The sequence below is a fragment of the Trypanosoma cruzi genome, genomic scaffold, assembly GCF_000209065.1.
Source record: "Trypanosoma cruzi strain CL Brener 1047053516405 genomic scaffold, whole genome shotgun sequence".
In the NCBI taxonomy this organism is placed as follows: Eukaryota; Euglenozoa; class Kinetoplastea; order Trypanosomatida; family Trypanosomatidae; genus Trypanosoma; species Trypanosoma cruzi.
In genome coordinates, this window is record NW_001849532.1 from 176,826 (window position 1) to 197,496 (window position 20,671).

The following is a 20,671-nucleotide window of genomic DNA, read 5'->3' on the forward strand; positions in this document are numbered from 1 at the left end:
CCCCCCCTTCTTTCTCATTGGTGCAAGATAGGGGGAAAAAGAGGCTATTGCACTCCGAGTGGAGCAGCATACACATACATGTACTCTCTTTATTTCTCTCTCCCACACACACACACGCACGCTCTCTCCCTCTCTCTTTTGAATTCCCCTACCACTTATCCGCATTGTCGTACCGCCAGATATTGACATGCCCATCCCCACCGCCTGTGGCCATCATGCGCGTCCCAAAATGGTAGCGAGCACGAAAGACATGTCCTACATGTGCTTTTACGCGCCACACAGGCTCACCGGTGACCGCATCCGTGAGGCGCACCGTCCAGTCCCGTGCACACGTCAATATGCCCCTATCATGCGGCATATACTCCACAAAATGAACCGGATGCATATGATAGAAAACCTTCAGTACCGGTTCACTGGGCTGCCGCAGGTCCCATATATTTAGGGCCTTATCCATGCCGCTCGAAGCAAACTGATTTTCATCGCCACGGAAGGCACATGTCCAGATGGTTTTCCTGTGTCCACAGAACCTCGCCGTGACGGAGTTGCTGCCAACTCGAAAATCATGAGAGCAGACAACGTGGTCATCACCACCTGAAAGCGCAAGCCAGTCGCAACGCTTAGATGTCGCTAGTGTAAAAATCGGCGCCGTGTGACATTCATCGCTTTGCATGCAGATGGACGTTCGAACATCCCAGCAGCGCAGGGTTTTATCCATCGATATCGTTGCAAGTCGCTCCTCCCCCGCAAGAAAGTCAACGCCGTAAAGTTTGGAGGTGTGACCAGTAAACGTCATCTGTGCATCCGGGCAGTTTGTGTCAAACAACCAGGCAATTTTACTGCTCCCGCCGCACACGACACGACTGCCGTCAGATGAATACGCTGCCGTTAAAACAGTGCTGGACTTCAAATCAAACGCCGTCAAGACAATCGCCGTTTCCAAATCCCAGTGTAGCAACTCTCCCCGCGTCCCGGTTAGCAGCGTGCGACCATCGCTAGAGAACGCCAATGTATAGGGCGTGATGGAATGTGCTGCTACAGAACGTAACAGACATGGAAGCCGCGACGCATCTGCGTTGTCAGCCTCGCCAACAACACCTTCCTCGGCATGACAGCCGTTTTCGCCGTTTTCATTGGCCATCATGTCTTCCCCTCTTCCTGCATCTTCCAATGCCTCCTCAAGAAAGGGATCAGGGGAAAAGTGCCGTTTTTCCCGCACCGTGGAATCGCCACACTTCTCCACCTCCACCCGCTTTACCCTGCGCGAACGCGTGGTGCTTCCAGCCGCCATTTGCACCATAGCGTTCAGGTCTACTGTGCATATACGCTTCTTTTTCGATAGAATAAGACACTCCCGCTGTCCGCCACGCCAAGCCGCATCAAGCCTTTCAGAGACATCCGGTGTGTATGCCTCCCATTCACCCGGCCGGTCAAGGTTTTCCACAAACCACGCGTATTGCCCGTCGTCTTCGGTCGTCGGCGGCGGTGGCAGTTCAGCAAGCATACGCGAGGCAAATACGGCCCGGCCAAATCGGGCAGGTAACGGTCTGTTCGTGTAGTCCGTCACCTTTAATTTCCGCGGTTCACTTTTCTTTTTTTCTTTCACAGTCGTAATTCGTCCGCCAAGTGACGTGCTGCCACCCGACCCCATGTGGCACAGCACCGCTTTTTGGTCTTCTTGGACCTGTTTTATACTCTCTCTCGGGGGTGTTCCCTCCTCACACACCCGCTTCTACGTGCGTACAAAAGATGCTTGAAATACGATAGACACTCGTTGTCCTCTCCTTCCCTACACTTGACACACACACGCACACACACACAGCAAGAAAGAGGAAAAAGAGGAAAAAAAAAACAAAAAACAAAAAAAAAAAAAAACAAAGAGAGAATACAAAAATAGGCGATCAGCCAACAGAATAAAAAAAAAAGGGTTATATGTATACATACATTACACGCCAAAGTGCAATTTTTTATGTGTACCTATCCGTCTGTGCACAATAAAAGAAATCTTTATAAAAAAACTCTGATACTTTCGATGATGCCGCCGATAACACCCACCAGGCCTTTTTCTTTTCTGTCGCAGAAGAATTCTTTAATGAAAATACAGCATGTTTTAATAACCGCATGTTGCCATTTCATACTTTTTTCCTTTTTTTTTTTTCTTTTCTCTCATATTTTTTCCCTTTTTAAAATTTTTTTCTTCGCCTCTTTCTCCTTTTCCCATGCCAAATCTCAGTAATTAAAATGGTTTTACTGGAAGGGCCAGCGCCGCCGCTTGTGGCAGGTCCTCAAGCCGCATCGTCTCCGCCACGAAAACGACATCAACGCCCAAACATTCCGTGGCATTTTTTTCAGCATGCTCTTGCTGTTGTTGCACCTCCAACAGTCGAATTGCCTCGGCTGTGGCGTGCAGCGGCAGCGCCAGCCAGCCGCTACGACGAAAGATGCTTTGTGCGCCCTCCACCCGCTGCTCCTCGCTTACCACCCGTTGCCGCGCATGAGTACAGCTCTCAATGATGGGGCCCCACCGTGTCATGGGCACCGTGTGGTCCACCTGTGGCCCATACACAACAAACGAGGACTGCTGAGAGCTTGTGGGATGCCCCGCCAAAAATGTATTCGCGTACACACACGCTGCCGCAAAAGTAAACTCATCTGGGCAAAATATACGTCGCATACGTCGAAACGGCGAAAGCGCAAGCTTATGCTCCGCTGCGAGAAACACGACTGCGGCGGCCCCTAGTTGTGAAGCACCGGCCGTATTGGGGCCTTTTCCCTCTCTGTTCTCAGGCGCCAAGACGTACAGGGTACAGTCATGCCACACGGTTCGGGTACGTATACCATCCACAAGTTGCTGTCTGTACCCACGCAACACCTCTCCCTCAAATGTCATTGCAAGCGACGGCAATAAGACGCTCGGAGAAGAGGATTCCAAAGAGACGGACCTCCTCGTCTGATCCAACTGTTCCTTTGCTGACGGCTGTTGAGAAAAATAGCACACAATAAACGCATTGGCCTCCTGATCGTTCGAGGGGACCACCGGATCCTGCCACAACCTCGTTGCAGATGGCATAGGGCTGGCGCCGTGCGAAATGCTGATAACATCCCGCGTTCTGTTATTCGGCGACGTCGCCAATTTCATTGTCGTAGAAAAAAAAGTTGACAAATTGGGCTCGGAAGAAACGCACGATTCGGGGTGGGAGAGAACAAATACACGCTTCTTCGCACACGGCCAGCAGTCTGACCGCACAGATGTCTTTCCCTCAAGATGTTTCCCCGAGAGTTCCTTTGTCTTCCTGCAGACAGAGCAACGCCACACTGGCTTATTGCTGCTTTCGTGACCGTTGTTGCTAGTTATATTCCCCAACTTTGCGTTGTCGTTGACCAAGGGCATGACGGCGGTAGGCGATGATGTGAATGCAAACGGTGGTGACTGACGTGGTCTGTCGGTGGCGGGTGCAGAGTGCATGACGATGGGAAAGGCCTTTTCTGACGGCAAGAACGCGTTCTTTCGTGCGGGGGCCTCCGTCTCCAGTTGCTTTCCCGCTGCTGCAAATGCGTCCGCGGCGGCGTTAACTGGTTTGCTACTGGCCGTTGTGCCCTTCCACGTGTTTGGGGCGCTGGCAAATGGCGTTTTGTTCGTGAATGCAGCCGACGCGGTGAATGGATTCGATGCCACTCCCGTCGTCGCCATTGTCGATGCCGCCGTCGTGGACTTCTCAAGGGATGTTGACAGGTTCGGATTGAAGAGGAACGGCGCCGTGACCACCTGTGCCGCGCTTCGGGATACCGCGGGGGACTCCCGCACAAATACACACTTCTTCGCACACGGCCAGCAGTCTGACCGCACAGATGTCTTTCCCTCAAGGTGTTTCCCCGAGAGTTCCTTTGTCTTCCTGCAGACAGAGCAACGCCAGGCGTCCATCTGCTGTGTTGTCCCGCGCCCTCTTTTTTTTTTTATTATTATTATTTTGAAAGGATTTTCCCTCCAACTCTGTGCAATATCAGAAGCAGGGGATGTAAAGAACGTAAGATGTGACGCAGGGGGGAAAAAAGAAGGAAGGAAAAAAAGGAGAAAACAACAATAAAAACAACAACAATTCATCGTTCAACCTCATGTAATGTCTCTTCACCTTTTCCCTCACTTGCCAACATCTCATTAGTTGAACTGCATCCATTGCTGGACGCAATTTCACTACTCATGAATAAATGTCGTGCCGGGCGTCGCCTCAACAACAGGGGAGGGGTAGCTCTCTGCATCCAAGTCCCCCAGCCACTGTTGCGTCGTATCGGTGCCGGTGCGGCAAAAAACTTCATTCACACGTGGGATGATGTCTTCACGGATAAATTGTGTCCATTCCGCTACGCTCCGTCCCTCCAGCACGCGGTTCTCTGCAAGGGAGTCCACATTCACGCCGTGCGCCTTAACATCCTCACCGTTATCCACATTCTGTGCGGGCTGCTCACTGAACTTCACGGCAAGAAGAGAACGCAGCATGTGTCTGACTGCGAGAGCTGCCGTCGTCGGGTCATCGTGGAGACAGGAGGACTCTACTACCACAAGACACGTAGAGAGACGAAGGGAAAAGCGCCAACGGCGGGAAGAATTTGTCACTTCTTTCGCGCTATCGCCGGTGCTGTCACATTTGTGCCCGATGCGCCACCTCCTTTCGTCATTTCGGCAAACATGGCAAAAAACACGCCGCAATACTTCGTGGCGGTGCCACGCATGCAGGCATTCAATAAACACGTCAACGGAAGGCTGACGCCAGTCATGCTCGCCGTATGCCTGTATGAGAACTGACATCACATCTAAGAAGGGAGAACGCTCCGATGCAGAGGACGCTCTGTCTCCAACAAAGGTGTAAAAAGCGCCGTCAAGGGCGGCGTGAAACAAAAGACAGAACGCCTGTTGCCTTGCAACATACAATTCATGTTTCCGACGCTTTGTTGTTCCATGCAGTCCGTCCGGTAAGTGCAAAAAAAGACGCTGCAGGCATCGTAGTGCAGCGTGTGTGCATTCTGCCCATGACTCCACCGCACAATGACTACTCTCCTTCACGCTGCCCACGGTAATCACCTGACGCTGAAAGGACGCCAATCCCTTCACGATATGATCAACCAACCACACCAAAACAAAACGTTGGACCGCCGTGGAGTGGGAATGCATGACATTCGACGGCTCGGCTAATGCACGCGTGACGGCCCCGTAACTGGCGAGACCATCCCCGACACCTTTGCTCAGTATCTCCGTCACGGCCTGAAGAGTCTCCAAAAAAAGTTGCGGTGTCATCTCGCTGCCTGAAGCGGCCGACACATCGTCACGGTGTACAGTGCAAAGAAAAGAGTCCAATTCCTCCAGGGGAAGCCGCATGCCCACGGCGATAAAAAGACAAAAGGCCTCCCGCTTCACGGCATGCGGGACATGTCTGTTATAAAACACGCAGCAACAGACATCACGGGCAACCGACACAACATCCGTGCCTCTTTGCAGGCGACTCCAAAGCGCATCCTCCACCTTATTCATCCCTACATTCTCTTGTAAGTTACCACCCTCTTCGTTTTTTCTCCATGTGACCAGGCGCCGCAGCACCTCAAGCGAAAGCAGCAGTCCAGCAGGTTGCAACATCTCACCGTCCTCGGCGGCATCCAGCAATAACACTCGCAGGGCTTCCTTGTGAAGGGAAAACGATACCGTCATCTCTTCAGCGGCAGCTTTCATGAGCAGAAACCGTGCATACGGCACATGCCAACCGGTAACTGGCGACCCTGACGCTGCGGGGACAGACAGTCGTAGCGTCTGGTACACCGCACGGACGACGTTCACCGGTGCTCCATGGCGCACGCAACACCGCAACAAACTCACGCAAGAGGCTGGAGGATGGACGGGTGGGTTTTCAGCGTGTGACTCACCTCCAGACGGGGCCGTGTGAAGAAAAAGGCGGAGGGAAACACACCACGGCGTTGAGTTCTCCGCAGATGGATCTTGCGTCGTCACGCTTTCATCTCCAGACTCTCTTTTTCCTCGCACCAGGGCATACAGGAGCAGCTGCACCGCCTCCGACCACTCCTCCGGGGAGCATGCCAGGGGCCTTTCAGCGTCGCAAACCTCCTCGCAGCACTTGAGTATCTGCCGCAGTGATATTGTCTCGTGAGAGCGCACGGCGTCCGACTTCTCCATGACATTCGTTGCAGCCTCATCCCTCACTCCCAGAGCACCCCGGGCAAAGCGACGTCTAAGCTGTAGAAGGAAAGCTTGTGGGCCGGGGTCCTGCGGTGCCGTGGCGGTACATCTGTCGGTAGAAATGCAGCAGCGGCGATAGAAGAAAAAGGAAGATGAGGCGGTAACAGGAAAGGCTGTCGCCGAAACAGACATCGCCACGCGGTGGCCTCCACCACGCCTCATGCCTTTTCCTTTTTCCTTCGTACTCTCTCAATGCCGCGTGCCGCACCCACAAACGTTCACGCCAACAATCGTCGCAGACAAACACACAAACACACACACACAGAGAGAGAGAGAGGGAGAGGGAGAGAAGTAAATGTAATGTCCCTTGATTATATACAAGCGATTTTTTCTCTTTTCCCCCCACCCACGCTGAATACCTAGTTGGCAGGACAGCCAAGAAACAGCAGAAACAAACCAACAAGAAAAAAAAAAAAGAAAGAAAACGGAGTGTACATCGTGGAGCATCAAAAAATACCAACTTCTCCCACAGCACAAGATGCGGCAGAAACGACTAGCGATTCTATTAAAAAATGCTGTTAAATATATAGACAAATATACGCGGATCACAAAGCGCAGTGTAATTCAAGGCAGGCGTTTGTTTATTTTCTTTTTCCCAGCAAACCAATGAAGGCGCAGAGAAGTCGCCACTTCATTCTACGGTATCTTCTTGCACGGTAAATTGTCCTCGGAGCAAATGCAGGGTAGAGCTGACAAACCCTCTCTTTCTTTCTCTCTTTTCCTTCCTTCATTTTTTATTTTTCAAATGTGTTCCTTTGGCTTCTTCTTCTGTGGAATTCATTGAGTTTCATTTCATTTCTTTATTATTATTATTATTATTTTCCTTATGCTCTTCTTCCGCTATTTTGCTTCTTCCATAAAAACAAAAAAAAAAAAAAAACAAAAAAATCAAAAATTCCCTCCCCCATCGTCCGGTTACGCGGAAGGCTCCGCGGCACCACCATTTGTCCGCTTGTTCTTTAGATCATAATTGTACACCCGCGATATGTTAATTTGCAGATTTGTCATCTGCTCCTGCACCCACGCAAGATCCTCCTTCGTTGCTTTTAAATTCGTCTCTGCGTTTGCAAGGTTTTTCTCTAATAACTGTAAAGCTTCATCAAAGGTATACTCGACCATCACCTTCGCACCCATCCATAGATGCACCGTCTCTTGCGGCACCACCTCCGCCTCTCCAAAGACGGCATCCGTAAGACAGTAATAGGAGCGCACAGGGGTTTGATCCTCCTGCAACCGCTTCTTGAGGAAATTCAATGCGTGTAGGGTCTTCTTTATAGTTGGAATCTTGTGGTCTAAATTCGCCATGCTGCTCACAAGTCGCTTCTCCGTGTGTTCGTACTTGGAGGAGTCCAAAATAAGTTTGCTGATGAGCGCATCCGCCCCACCGTTGTTCCTGACAAAAGTGGCCATATCGCTGATGTACTCCACCCGCGGGATGCCGCGTGCGTTTTTATAGTCCTCCGCAAATGCGTAGTTTTCCATTGCCGTCATCCTCCTGTCACCCCTTTTCCCCTTTCTCCCTCTCTTTCTGTTTTATTATTTATTTATTATTTTGCTCTTTTTCTTGTTTTTTTTTTTTTGTTGTTGTTTTTGTTGTGGTTCTTCAGGAATCTATAAAAACCACCGCCGCCGCCAACCACGCTTACTGCAGAAGTAAACATCGCGAGTGTATGAGTCAGACAAGGGGAGAAGAGGGCAGAGAGGAAGAAAGAAGGCACGTGTTTCAGTGGGGAAACACATGAAGAAATAATGTTCCCATCGCTGGCGGCGTATGCGTGTGTGTGTGTGTGTGTCCGTGGAGGAAAAAGTGGAAAAACGCCACACGCCTCTCATTAAAATCCAACACCACACATACACACACAAAGAGAGAGAAAAAAAAACAAAAACAAAAAAAAAACATACGAACGATTTAGAATGACGTAGAGATGGATGACAATAAGGAACAATAAATATGAGAAAACAGCAAGAAAAATACACCCGTTATTATTCGAATCATTCACCCACTGTTTTTTGGTAGATGCAATTCCATCAAAAGATGCGGGCAAATCTCCTTGCGGAATTGACTGCTCTCTAACCACGTGATGTCAGGAGGGGCAAAGAACAGCACAAGACGTCCGTCATACGCTTCCTGCAAGATCTCAATCGCGCCGCGGTGTACGTCCAATGCCCCTTTACCATGCTTCACAAAGTACCCCTTTTTCTTGGCGTAGCTCTCACATAGCTCATACGGTGACCACTCTACCGTATCGTCGGCCCCGTCTACTTTTCGCAAACCGTAAAGCCGTTCAATTTGAAGGTGGGATGCTAAGAAGGCTACGCCACTTTGTGGGTCACGCGTCTGGGCAATCTGGTGTGTGCCAACAACAGCCTGAATGGCCCTTGGGAGACCAAAGAGAGGAAAAGCAAGACCCGGGGAATCAATGAGCACAACGTGCTCGGACGGGATTGGGATCGTCTGCAGATGTTTTGTGTGCCCTGGCGTTGCGGAGACAGACACCACCTTTGTGCCACGAATGCAGTTGAGCAAACTCGACTTCCCAACATTCGGATGGCCCACAACACCAATACGCAGAAACGCCTCTTCGCCGCCAGTACCGCATGTAACATGAGTTTTATTTGCACACATCGCACGACACTTCTGTAAGAGCAATGAAATCATGTCAGAGACAATCTGAAGCTCGTTGTATTCACGTTTATCACATTGTAACTCTCGTTCAGCCTTGTACATACCTTTAAAATTGTCTGTTTCAGCGTACGTGTATTCCCCATCACATTTCACTCTGCCACTTTTATTATTCTCTTCCTCGTCCTGGGAGGAACTTCCACATGCATCCTCATCATCGTCGCCGTATTCGTCTCTTGTGGGAGTCTCCGGTAATTGCAGTTTCCCTGTGCGGAGTTGCTCGTACAACTTTGCGTGCCGCTTCTTCTTTTTGCGACGCCGCGCCGGATTCCCGTTGACATCCGCACCAAAGGCGGTTTCTTCTGCCGGGAGGGATGTGAAGGGCAGCAGTGGAATATCACACACAATTCCGGTGGATGCCTCTTCAGCCTTATCCGCGGACACAACACCGGTCGCCTTGAAATAAAGAGGCAGAAACTCCATCCACTTGTCGAGGACATGCCTTGGCACAAGATCGGCCTTGTTAAGTAACACAAGAGGAGACTTCTTACACTGCCGCACGATATAATGCAACAGGGAAAGCGGCAGGTGTAGGATTGGGTAACGGACATCACACACAATCAAAACCACATCGCTTTGCTCCACTGTACGCCACAGCTGCCGCCAAACATCGAGGTTGCGCTCATATGAACTTAATTGTAATGTCTGCAAGGCCGGGGGAAGTGGATAATTGTCCACCGCTTTCAGATATACTTCAAAGCGTTCCAACTCACGTGATTCAAGGGAAACATTTTCAGGGAGGACCTCATCGTTCTTTTTACTACAGGTGTTATCATCACATTGGTTATTATTTTCCAACATCGCCTCATCCAATGCCCATCCACGTGTCGGCATTTCCACAGCAAAAGGCATTAGTGCAGCATCGGTGTACCCTGGCATGTTAAACCATGAGCCAAAAGGGATACCATTTTCGTCCATAAAACGCCGTTGTTTCAGTGGCTCATATGCGCGTTTTTTACGTGCGGCAATTTCTTCTACCGTCTCCTTTAGAAACACACTTCGAATTCCTTTGCGATCTGCACCGTATTTATATTCCACCTTCGCATAATCCTTTTCCTCATTCCGGTTACTACTTCTGTCGCCGTCATGGCCATGCGGATTGCCATTGTGGTGGATGACATCTCTTCTTTGGATGTCCTCATACTCCTCCCCATAATGCTTCTTGCGCTGTCGCCTTTCCTGCAGCTGCTTCTTTTTCTGTTTCCCACTAAATGCAGGCATACCGTTATATACACATATAAATATAAATATATATATATTTACTCCTTCATACAAGCAATAAAACAACAACAACAACAACAACATACAAATACCATACATATGAACCAATAAATATACGGACAGATGGCAAGACAACAACAACAACAACAGTAATAATAATAAAAACAACAACAAGAAAAAAGAAATCAATAAAAAGGGGGTTGAGGTGAAATTCAACAGGAGTCGTTGTATTTCTAACGCTCACTCTCTCACTCCTTCCTTCCCTCTCATTACTTTTCGGTTTTTTTTTTTTTTTTGTTGTTGTTGTTTGCCTGCTAGATAAATGCGTGTTCAAATACTGTATAGAGAAAACGTGACATTACTTCCAAAAGAAAAAAAAAAAAAAAAAAAAAAAAGAACAAACAAACAAACTAACAAAAACACAGAAGTTTACTTTCGGCTTCTTGAACTTTTTTTTCCTTTTTTTTTTCCCTGTTTCGCAAAATCAGAAAAACTTATTCACCACCACCACCACCACCACCAAGAAGAAGAAAAAGAAAAAAAAAAAAAAAAAGGAAAAAAAAGGCGGAATGCGTATTTACATGGTTGGATGGCAATCAATAGTTTTTCGCCTGCACCATGTCCTCAAAGGCAAGAAGGGCGTTTTTTAGTTCCTTCCCCATCATATCTAAAGCGAGTGTAATGGAATGAAGTCCTTCTGCGTCAGACACCGTGATGGGCATTGTAAAACTCTCGGAGAAGTGCACAGAGCCCTGGAAAGGAAGATCTTCGTTGCCCTCTGAAACGTCGGTATCCAATAACGTAGACAAGCTAGGAAAGCGCAAAGAAACATTCTCAATGGGACTGTGGTGCTGCCCCTGCTGCTGCTGCTGTTGTTGTTGTTGTTGTCGTTGTGTTTGTGAGAGAGTATCGGCCGTGCCATTTTCTCCCGTCCTTTCTTTCTCCCCCGGAATCGGTAAACGACAATTGCCGCTCGTCGCTCTCGTAGCCGTCACTGGCTCATTTGGTGCATTGCGCAAATCTGACGTTGCCTCGTTCCCCGCGTCCGCCACCGCTCCGTCCACATCGCGGTCCGTAAGCTGCGATGAAGTGTCTTCACCCCGGATCGTCTCCGGCGCATCCCCGTTCCGCAAACGTCGATGCCGCTCCCAGGCGATTGTCGCATTGCCGGTTCCTTCCACGGTCGTCGAAGAGATAGTTGCGCCGAATTCGTTTCTGCCGCCGTTATCAGGCCCATCGTTTCCGTAAAAACGCATGTGTTGTGCCTCACCTTCACGCCGTCGTTGCTTCCTTACCGCCTCTCTGATGATTGCCAAAATGGCACGGTGTTTTCTTACGGATAACTCACTCACAAGAGCACGGAACTGCAAGAGACATTTTGTCAGCTCCGACCCCAGCGAGGAGGAGGGATGTGCCACGTAGAAACTCAAGAGATTCACGAAGCGCTGCAGACTGTGTTTTATGTCATTGGCGACAGGGTACAAGTAAAGTAAAATACGACGTACCTCCGGTGTAAAGTATCCCTTGTCTCGCATCAGTCTCCAGCTGCATACCATTGTATATACAAGAGCGAAAATACGATAAAGAGCAGTGTGAACCGCCTCACAGGCCTTCTGTGGATATATAAACGGTTTAATACCCCGTTCATCCGCTGCAAATGGCATGATGGTCGCGGTTTGTGCCATCTCCCGTCGCAGATACCACACCTTATCAAACAGATTGGAGATACGAAAGTCCCGCTCCGGCATCATGATGAACGTCGGCACAATCCCCGCCGGCTTCAACCTGTTCCCAGATTTCCCTGACGTACTTTCCCCTCCCCCGTGTCCGTCAATGTGAGGGGCGGCAAAGGCCTTGCTAACTTGTAAGAACTCCCCATCTTGGCTGTCAAATCTTAAGGGCTCATTATGCAGGGGCTCCCGATAAAAATCCATCATGTTAGCCATAATATCAGCAATTGTCTGCAGGATCCGCATACGTTTCTTCATCAGCAGTTTCCCAGGGCTAATCGGAAAGACAAGGACCGCAATCAGGCAGTAAATCATAATGGCAAATGAGTTTTGTTGAATGCGACTGACTACATTGCCGGTCTTCGTTTGGGAATCAATCGACAAACTCGGTATGGCAATAAAATTGGCGTACATGCAGACAAGTCCAAACTTTTGTCCAGTCCGGAAGAATGTCAAAACGGCTGTGATCACGCACAGGCTAATGATAAAATCCACCTTCGTTTTGCACAATGAAGCTGCAAAAAAACCAACCACAGAACCAAATAACGTCCCTGTCAATCGCGCCAAAGATCCTTGCACCGCATGCACCGGATTTACACCCGATAGAAACGCAATAATTGTTGGCCCTGACAACAATAATAATTCCGGCTGTACATAATAAAAAAACAACAAAGCAATCAACATGGCAACACTGATTTTCCCTGCCTCTACCAACACCCGCACTTCCGCCTCACTGCGTTTTAGAAAAAGTTTCTTTAGAAAAACCACGTTATTTACAAAAGGACGCTTTATGGCATCCAACACGCGCTTTGGCGAGACACAATCGGATTTTTTACTTCCAATCCGCACTTGTTGGTGGAATTCGTCCAGCGCCGACCAGAAATTTACCACCGAAAAGACAAAAAACGTCATGAGCGGAACAAACTCCTCCATCTCCGTATGCCCCCTCTCGTAAAAGAGCCTACGACTTCCCGCACTAAACTCCTCTTGAAGTTTTTTAATGCTGCGCCCACACGCCTCAAAGCGAGGGCCAAGATTCAGAAGATCATGACGTGTCTGCGCCTCTGAAATCCCATCCAGTAATTCTTCCACATAACGTGAGATGCCCTCCATTGATTGAGAAAGAATTTCACCGAATTGAATACAGAGACTGGAATTGTCAATGATATTCGCATTATCCTGCACAATGTCAATGACTCGTGTCATGGAACGCAAATTGAGGCGTAAATTATCAAGTAGATCTGCTTTCTCCAGTCGCACCTTGCGACGTTCGTAGTTTTCAAAGAAAAGAAACTCATACAAGGCCAATTTCTCCACATTCTCCGCTTTGTCAAGAAGAATGTCCAGTGAACGCGTGACGTGCCGGATACGCACCATCCCCATGCTACGCTCCGTGTTGGAAACAGCCCAGAAGCATGTCGACAGGCCTCTAAACGCCGTACCGGCATTCGTAAAAAGCCGGCGTATGATGGAGTGAGCAGACCGTGTTGCCAAAACTGGGTACGGCAAAAGGATGGCGGCAAACCCAAACAAAAGACCAATAAGCCAACTCAATAATAAATACAAGGGAAACATTAATGTGGTGTGACCGTTCAATTGACCCACCAGAGAAATGTTAATAAGCAGAAGACAAATACGCTGCGTCACATTTCTTGTGAGACATGCAATAAAGAAAAGCAAAAGGAAGTAAACCACCAGCCAAACCACAAATTTACGATGCAATTCCAGCGCAGCAGACGCTGTGGCGAGTGGAAGCCAAATGCATCCTGCCTTCAGGAACTGTACCAGAAACACAGCAGAACCCCCTACGTAAATATCGGCACCAAGAATAACAGCCGGGAGTGTATACGTAAAAGACATATACTCCTTCTGATGGCTCTCCAAGGCAATAATCACAGCAGGAATAAGCATGCCTATAAGCGTTACGCGGGCTGAGAATTGAACTAGAAACCAAAAATGTTTGGTACCAAGAAAGTCAAAGTAGCTGCAAATCGGGTCACTAAAAGCCTCACGAAGTTCCCATGGAACGTCCAGGTCCGGCTGTCGCACACCCATTTTCTTGTCGCATTCCCCGCAATTTATCTTCCTTCGGCCACCACTAAAAACACTACTGCCGCGTTTTTTTTTGTTCCTGTTACTGTTGTCATCATCACTGTTGTTCCCACCGTCAAATGCTTCTGGTGGAGTGGTAAAATTGTAAATGGCCTTGTATGGAGCGCAACCAAAGCTATCCCTTGCAGCCCCGCCTGTCTGCGTCGTGAGAGAATCAAACACGCTAAGCTGCCTCCTATCTTGGCTGCAATTGTACTCTGTATCACGTTCTTTGCTCTTCATGGCGCGGCTATTCCCTGGAGAAATCGACCCATGTCGCCTGACACTGATGGGTTGCGGCTGCGAATCCATTTCCCCTTGATGATCATGACGAATACGGCGATGGTAAGGAAGGCGATTTCTAGGGTAATAACGGTAAATATTTGCCTCATTTAAAGCTTCAAGAGAGAAGTCAGTTCGCATGTTCGATCCCGCCCCTCACACTTTATATATATATTGTGTGTGTGCGTATATATGCGTGTGCTGAGAGTCAGAATATATATATATATAAAGGAATAAAAAACAAAACAAAACAAAAAAAAAAGGAAAGAACGCACGCAAATGGGCAATGAATGCCCCTAAATGAATGTAAATATATGAATATGTATTTATGCCTATAAAGTACGCCAAATGAAGGGAAATGCAAGCATACACATACACACAGACACACAGACACAAAAAAAAAAAAAAAAAAGGTAAAAGTGGGAGTGAGTGTAAAGATATGGCGCAGAATAAGGAATGGCAGGGCAATTTCAGGAAAAACATACACGCATATAGAATGAGAGAGAAATGGAATAATAATAATAATAAAAACAAAAAACAAGAAAGGAAAAAAACAAACAAACAAACAGAACCAAAGAATAAAGGCCCTTCACATGTATATACGTCTCCTTTGGGTTTCCTTTGCCCCTATTTCACACAGATTCACCATTGCGTGCGTCTGTAAGTTTGCTTTTTAGGCACCCAAGTTATTTGTGCCGTCGATAGACACACACACAAAAAAAAAAAATACACCTAATGACATTGGAAAGCAATTGCGACGGACGGCAAAGGCGTATCCACGGTTGGTGCCGTGTGTGCAACGCCCACCTCTGCATCTCAGTACAGGAGAGAGGAGAGCCGCGAACGTGCGTCCTGGCTTTTGGGATCACCGTGGTACAACTGCAGTAGGCCCAACAGGCACGTCTTTATCTGCCGCACGCACCGTGCGCTCTCAGTCTCCACCATCGCCCTTTCTTCCCCCTCTTTGGGCTGCGATGCTTCTCGTCTTGACTGGAGGAGGTTCGATCTAAGCAACGTGAACATCGCCTCCACCTCATCACTAGGAAACTGCTCTGGTACCACGCGAGCGTCGACCAGGTTGTCAATCCAGTGGAGTGTGCGTGCCAATTTATCACTGACCGCATCATCACTACCGGATGGAAGGTGGTGTTGCCTCCGCTGCAGCAGCACAACCTCCCCACGCACAAGTAACACCTCGCAGAGAGACATGAGTCTTCGTACCGTGGGGTCTGCAAGAACAGGGGAAAAATCGCGTTGAATGGCATTCAACGCAAATATGATGTTCTCTGCCGCAATGTTACCGATAGTGGCATGTACACGTGCCAAAAAGAGTGCCTCAAGCGCGGAGAGCACTGTGCAAGCAATGTACTGCGAGGAACGATGATATCGCTTTGTCAGTTCCTCCTCACTGAGACGTCTTACATCCACCCCAAGTTCCCTGCGTAGTTCTTGCAGCTCATCAAACGCCTTCTTCTTTGCTTGCTGAATGGTCTTTCGCAGGCCGTCCAGTTGCTCACTTTCTTCAGGGAGACGAATGCGCTCTGGACCAACAAGTGCATCCATAATTCGGTTCTGTAAATATTGAGTAGAGGCGCCGTGTAAAAGGTCGGCGGTGGCCGCAGCTGGCAAAGGATGCTGATGCTCCGGTGACCCACCGCCCATCAATTCCACGTTCATCTGCTGCTTATAATGTTCAAGGAATTTTCGCAGGATGCCCTCCAGCCGAGACTCCCCCACATGACCGGTGACTTTGTCAATGATGGTGCCTTGCATGATAAAGTACGTCACAGGCAACTTTGCCCGCTCCACCGAAAAGGCAGAGGCAAGATTCCGGTTTTCGTCTGCATTAATGGTGCAAAGCTTCAACCACGCCTTTTGTGCAGGGACACTTTTCTCTTTTTCGCCATCGCACCCATCCTTCTCCGTATCCGATATCTCTCTGTTAAGCCGACTCACAAGACGCTCTGCATGTGTCAAGTAGGCGTTACAACTGCTACTATCTGGCCGGTAGTACACCAAACAAATGGCTTGTTGGGACTGAATGACCTCACTTTCAAAGGAAGAGGCATCCGTCTTGTATGCAACACCACAACGTGAGGTACACAAACAACCATGTGTTGTCACTCCTACCAGTTGCCCACGGTTTCTCATAGAGGCTCGCAGTTGAACGCCTATGCATGAAGTCGGATATATGTGGCTGACAAAACTGGCGTGAATTCGCCGCCCCGACGCAAAAAGTCGAGAAGATGGGACTCTCAACATGAACTCACCACCCCTGCGCATATATTTAAAAAAAAAAACAATACTGATATACGTGCGTTTATTAACAATTCCTTTATAATGTTTTTCTCTCTTTATATATATATATATGTATGTGTTTGAGTGTAAGGCGATAGTACCAAAGGGACCAGTTCCCTTTTCTCACACATGGAAAGAAGAAAGAGAAGAAGAAGAAGAAGAAGAAGAGGAGTTATGTAAAGATGCACAAAGAGGGCCACCAAAACCAAAGAACAGAGAAGTACATGTGAGTTCCCTCGCTCCTTTCTTTCTCTCTCTCTCTCTCTTTTTCTTTCCATGCATGAGTTTTGTTCTCACTATCATAAATGACATGAAGCAAATTTCTTCTTCTTCTTCTTTTTATTTTTTTTTTTTTCCTTTTTTTTTTCTTTATTTGTTTTCCGCCTCCCATTCGCCTTTCCTTTTTTTTCATCTTCTTCATGCGTGTTCCCTCCTCTTTAGTTCGGAGTAGACAACAATAATAATAATAACAATAATGGCAAAGAAGTGTGGGGAATCCCAGAAAAAACAACAAAAAAGACCGATAAGGGAATTGGGACGATTTAACCCGAGATTGCAGCACCCTCTCATAAATGTTAATTATCGCAAGTGATGGGAATCAATACGGAGAAGTGGATCATTGGGCGCAATGCATTGCCCGAAGGAAGGGATGGGTGGGTGGAGCTCATGGCTCACAGCAACAAACGGCGAGATGGAGTGAAGTGGGTTTGTGTCTGTCTACTCCTTCCGTCATATCCATCCCCTCCTCCCCTTACTTCTGCTGCCGCTGCTGCTGCTGCTGTTGGTTCAGTTGACATTTTCCCTCACCTCCTCTTTCTCATGTGCCTTTTCCTTTTTCCTTTATTTTTATTTCCTTTATTTTTTATTTTATTGGCTCTTATTCTACATTTTTATAAATCTATAAATTCAACTTTCCTTCTTCCCTTTTCATGAGTCTTTTTTCCCTTTCACTCTCTCTTTTTCATTCTCTCTCTCACTTTATCTATAAATAAATAAATATCTATATGTATATATATATATCTATATCTGTATGTGTCTGTGTATGTGCATGTATGTACGTTTTACAAAAACTCTTCTTCCGAGGTACCACGCACGGCCTTTGCCACGGGAAAGCGTGGCACATCCTGCGAGGACAACTCCTGGTATTGCACGGTGAGATACTTTCCAAGGAGCTCCTGCCGTTTCCCCCAGAGTGCCAGTCTATTCTCATATGTCGTCTTGGGTGTGGCGTTGAAGCGTATACCAGTCTTTGTTTCGCAGATAAATGCACCCAGTCCACCTCTAAATTTGCCCTGCCCCGGAAGGAAATCCACTATTCGGTACTCCGCGTCATGCATTGTTTTGTACTTTAAAAGTCCAAAGCTGCGCTTCCCATGCTCATATGGAAACCCCGGACGGCGAATCATCACGCCCTCAAACCCCTGCGAGCATGCTTCCTCCAGGACCTCATCCATCTCTTCTGCACCCACCTGCGCTGCAGGGACGTGGTACAGTTTAATCGTACCTTCCGCCGCAGCATTGTCGGGGCGCTGCTTCTGACGAATAATTTTACGCTTCTCCTCATCGTGCTGGTATGCACTGATGCGCTTTGCCCCACACGTAGGAACCATCTTTTTCAGCAGCCGGTAGCGTTCACTAAAAGGGGCACTGGACGACGAAAGCTGCGACGAATGCATGATGTCAAAGGAGAAGTACTCCAACAATTGCGCCTGCCGCTCTCGCATCTCAGGTGTCGTAAATTTCTCCAGACGTCGCACAAGGCCATTCAGTTCCTCAAAGTTGCATTGAGGAGCAAAGAGCTCCCCGTCCAACACAAGCGTCGGATCGGCTTCAAACAGCGGCATCACGTGCGGCACTAGTCCGTGGCAACACTCCAGTAGAATCCCACTACGGGAAAAGAATTGCGGTTCCTTCTTACGTCTGTTGTAACCAATAAGACAGCGAACACCATCAATCTTAGGCGATGCAAGCAGGAGCTCCTTCTCTTCCCCTGGACCTGGATTCAGGAGTTCGGCCGCCACCGTCTCCCACTTCTGTGCGAGCATGGGCTGAATGTTGATCTCCTCCCACTCGGGGTTGTCATGCAACACACTCTTGTAGTTTGTGTGAATCATGCGTGGGGCCTTCGCATATACCACTTCATTCTTCGTTGTGGTTGTCATTTTCATGGCTGCGGCCGATCCCAAGTTGAAGTCGCCATTCTTCCCCTCAGTGGAACTTCCATTTGTCGTTTCCGGTTCCTTATTTGGTGCCTCGAGCGACCGCTGTGGCTTTTTACAGAGCGGACACACCCCATGCTGGTCAACAAACTTGGCAATACTCATCTCAAACTCCTGTAAGCATTCACTACAGCGCCACACTGCTATCTTTAAACAAAGCGGCGAGATGTGGTGCGGTGTGATCATGACGGTACCCCAGCATGGGCCCACCCAACATGCGGCAAGGTGCGGAAAGGCAGCTTGAATGGTTGTATTCTTCAGTTCTTTGTACTTCTCAGCCTGCTGCTTCGTGCGAGGGCGGCCGGCACCGAAAAGAAGCGAAGGATCCACCGACTGCACGATCGCTCGCCCCAGGCAGCTGCAACGCCGCCACATTTCAGTCCGCGCTCCAATCCTTGCCAAAACCATTCATAAACAAACAAACAAAAAAGACCAAACAGAAGAGCGAGAGAAGCGAAGGATGGGAAAACAGAGCCCATGCAACACAAAAGGGACATGAGAGCCAATCAAACAGGCACACAACAAAAAGTTCATCTCAACAACCGCCGTCCCCTTTTTAAAGAAAAAAAATATAATTGGCGGGACATTTCTTTTTCTCTACTATTTCCCATTATTATTATTCTGTTTTTTTTTTTGGTTGTTGTTTTCTTGTTTTATTTCAGGGCCCGCCGCTTCAAAACTTTGCTTCTCCCCGTTCTCCGTAATGTTGTGCCTGTGGGAAGAACCAAAAAAAAAAAAAAAAAAAAAAAAAAACAGAATTCGTGCAATAGCGGCAATGTGTGACGCGTCCGGCCGCCCGCTGCGGTGGGTGTTCACCAAAAAACGACAAGACATGTGTCTGTCCAGCAATTGGCGGGTTGTGTTGGCTGCTGTTTTCCTCGGAGAGCCCCTCCCCTCACCGGTGGCGGCGGCGGCGGCAGACGCAACAACCGCACACATGAAGGGGTAGAAGACGGACAGCAGCAAACAACAACAAACATCTCCCATCAATAAAGAAAACACCAAACAAAAACAACCAAAAAAAAAAAAAAACACAATCGCACATAATAAAAAAAAAAAAAAAATGGTTACAGTGAAAAATTGAAAGTACAAATAACAACAAACAACAACCACAACAAAATATAATCATAAATACAAACCACAAGGAAAATGCGTACATGCAAGTGCAAAAAAAACAAAAACAAAAAAAAGCGGAAGGTTGCACATGTATTCGTACAAACGATCATGCCATCATATCCAGTCCTTACCGCTCTTTGCACCCCGCACACATTTGCCAATGGGGAAGCGTGGAACTCCATTTGCTGACAGCTCTTGATACTGCACCGTAAGCATCTTCCCCTTGTACTGTGCAAGACGTTGCCACATATCCTTCTTCCTCTGCTCTGTTGTAGCGGGGGCGACAGTGAATTGATGGCCTCTTTTCGTACGGCAAACAAAGGCACCAAGACAACCCTTCCACTTGCCGCGCCCTTCTACCCCGGATACAATGACGTATTCATCATCCTGCATGACTTTGTACTTTAGAAGATTCGGAGATCGGGCGCCATGGGCGTATCCAACTACCACCCCTCTGCTAGAACTTTTGTTCACACCTCTAGAAGTACCGGAGCGACTACGTTTGTTTTCTCCTCTTGCACTAACAACACCGTCACGGCGTACAATGATGCCCTCGTAGCCATCTGCCAGTGACAAGCGAAGGAGACGTGGTATGTCAGCCTTTTTCATTTGAGCAGCAGGCACCAACACCACCGGCTTCTCTTGAACTTGTCCCTTGGATGAAGCAAGGCCATGAATCAATCTACCGAGGTGCTTGTGCCTTTCTGAAAAAGGTACAACTGACATATCCGGAAACTTACTCGCGTACATGATATCAAAGGCGTGGTACTGGAGTTGTTCCTGAAGTTTTGCA

General features: G+C 48.2%; 9 protein-coding genes across 9 annotated transcripts, besides 31 other annotated features; all 9 read right to left on the reverse strand.

Annotated features, from left to right (window-relative positions):
- Positions 1-4,584: part of a sequence feature (heterozygous, Esmeraldo-like haplotype) that runs on past the window's edge.
- Tc00.1047053506287.100 (hypothetical protein, conserved) lies at positions 149-1,648 on the reverse strand (the record flags this gene model as incomplete). Its single annotated transcript, XM_809229.1, has 1 exon — positions 149-1,648. One exon carries the CDS (start codon positions 1,646-1,648, stop codon positions 149-151), a length of 1,500 nt encoding a protein of 499 aa, XP_814322.1.
- Positions 1,796-1,818: a microsatellite.
- Positions 1,821-1,891: a sequence feature (A-rich).
- Positions 2,136-2,213: a sequence feature (T-rich).
- Positions 2,234-4,099, reverse strand: Tc00.1047053506287.120 (uncharacterized protein; the record flags this gene model as incomplete). The annotated part of the gene is made up of 1 exon (XM_809230.1): positions 2,234-4,099. One exon carries the CDS (start codon positions 4,097-4,099, stop codon positions 2,234-2,236), a length of 1,866 nt encoding a protein of 621 aa, XP_814323.1.
- Positions 3,943-3,967: a sequence feature (AT_rich).
- On the reverse strand, positions 4,190-6,400 carry Tc00.1047053506287.130 (hypothetical protein, conserved; the record flags this gene model as incomplete). Its single annotated transcript, XM_809231.1, has 1 exon — positions 4,190-6,400. The coding sequence occupies one exon, from the start codon at positions 6,398-6,400 to the stop codon at positions 4,190-4,192; it is 2,211 nt and encodes a 736-aa protein (XP_814324.1).
- Positions 4,585-4,685: a sequence feature (areas merged during assembly that could not be assigned to a particular haplotype. This can correspond to areas where the two haplotypes were merged or to regions with more than two copies in the genome that were merged during assembly.).
- Positions 4,686-5,311: a sequence feature (areas merged during assembly that could not be assigned to a particular haplotype. This can correspond to areas where the two haplotypes were merged or to regions with more than two copies in the genome that were merged during assembly.).
- Positions 5,312-5,382: a sequence feature (haploid, non-Esmeraldo-like haplotype).
- Positions 5,383-20,671: a sequence feature (heterozygous, Esmeraldo-like haplotype).
- Positions 6,502-6,528: a microsatellite.
- Positions 6,938-6,980: a sequence feature (CT-rich).
- Positions 7,039-7,058: a microsatellite.
- Positions 7,097-7,126: a microsatellite.
- Positions 7,154-7,729, reverse strand: Tc00.1047053506287.140 (prefoldin, putative; the record flags this gene model as incomplete). Its single annotated transcript, XM_809232.1, has 1 exon — positions 7,154-7,729. The coding sequence occupies one exon, from the start codon at positions 7,727-7,729 to the stop codon at positions 7,154-7,156; it is 576 nt and encodes a 191-aa protein (XP_814325.1).
- Positions 7,744-7,833: a sequence feature (T-rich).
- Positions 8,100-8,135: a sequence feature (A-rich).
- Tc00.1047053506287.150 (GTP-binding protein, putative) lies at positions 8,235-10,241 on the reverse strand (the record flags this gene model as incomplete). The annotated part of the gene is made up of 1 exon (XM_809233.1): positions 8,235-10,241. One exon carries the CDS (start codon positions 10,239-10,241, stop codon positions 8,235-8,237), a length of 2,007 nt encoding a protein of 668 aa, XP_814326.1.
- Positions 10,148-10,180: a microsatellite.
- Positions 10,204-10,225: a microsatellite.
- Positions 10,274-10,316: a microsatellite.
- Positions 10,509-10,552: a microsatellite.
- Positions 10,642-10,664: a microsatellite.
- Positions 10,667-10,705: a microsatellite.
- Tc00.1047053506287.170 (hypothetical protein, conserved) lies at positions 10,739-14,386 on the reverse strand (the record flags this gene model as incomplete). Its single annotated transcript, XM_809234.1, has 1 exon — positions 10,739-14,386. The coding sequence occupies one exon, from the start codon at positions 14,384-14,386 to the stop codon at positions 10,739-10,741; it is 3,648 nt and encodes a 1,215-aa protein (XP_814327.1).
- Positions 11,001-11,036: a microsatellite.
- Positions 14,483-14,506: a microsatellite.
- Positions 14,745-14,828: a sequence feature (A-rich).
- On the reverse strand, positions 15,062-16,528 carry Tc00.1047053506287.180 (hypothetical protein, conserved; the record flags this gene model as incomplete). The annotated part of the gene is made up of 1 exon (XM_809235.1): positions 15,062-16,528. The coding sequence occupies one exon, from the start codon at positions 16,526-16,528 to the stop codon at positions 15,062-15,064; it is 1,467 nt and encodes a 488-aa protein (XP_814328.1).
- Positions 16,678-16,714: a microsatellite.
- Positions 16,786-16,818: a sequence feature (CT-rich).
- Positions 16,864-16,923: a sequence feature (T-rich).
- Positions 17,301-17,327: a microsatellite.
- Positions 17,523-17,600: a microsatellite.
- Tc00.1047053506287.200 (DNA ligase, putative) lies at positions 17,605-19,170 on the reverse strand (the record flags this gene model as incomplete). Its single annotated transcript, XM_809236.1, has 1 exon — positions 17,605-19,170. The coding sequence occupies one exon, from the start codon at positions 19,168-19,170 to the stop codon at positions 17,605-17,607; it is 1,566 nt and encodes a 521-aa protein (XP_814329.1).
- Positions 19,489-19,515: a microsatellite.
- Positions 19,766-19,949: a sequence feature (A-rich).
- Tc00.1047053506287.209 (DNA ligase, putative) lies at positions 19,993-20,671 on the reverse strand (the record flags this gene model as incomplete). The annotated part of the gene is made up of 1 exon (XM_809237.1): positions 19,993-20,671. A coding segment is annotated over one exon (679 nt), but the record flags the coding sequence as incomplete, so codon positions are not given.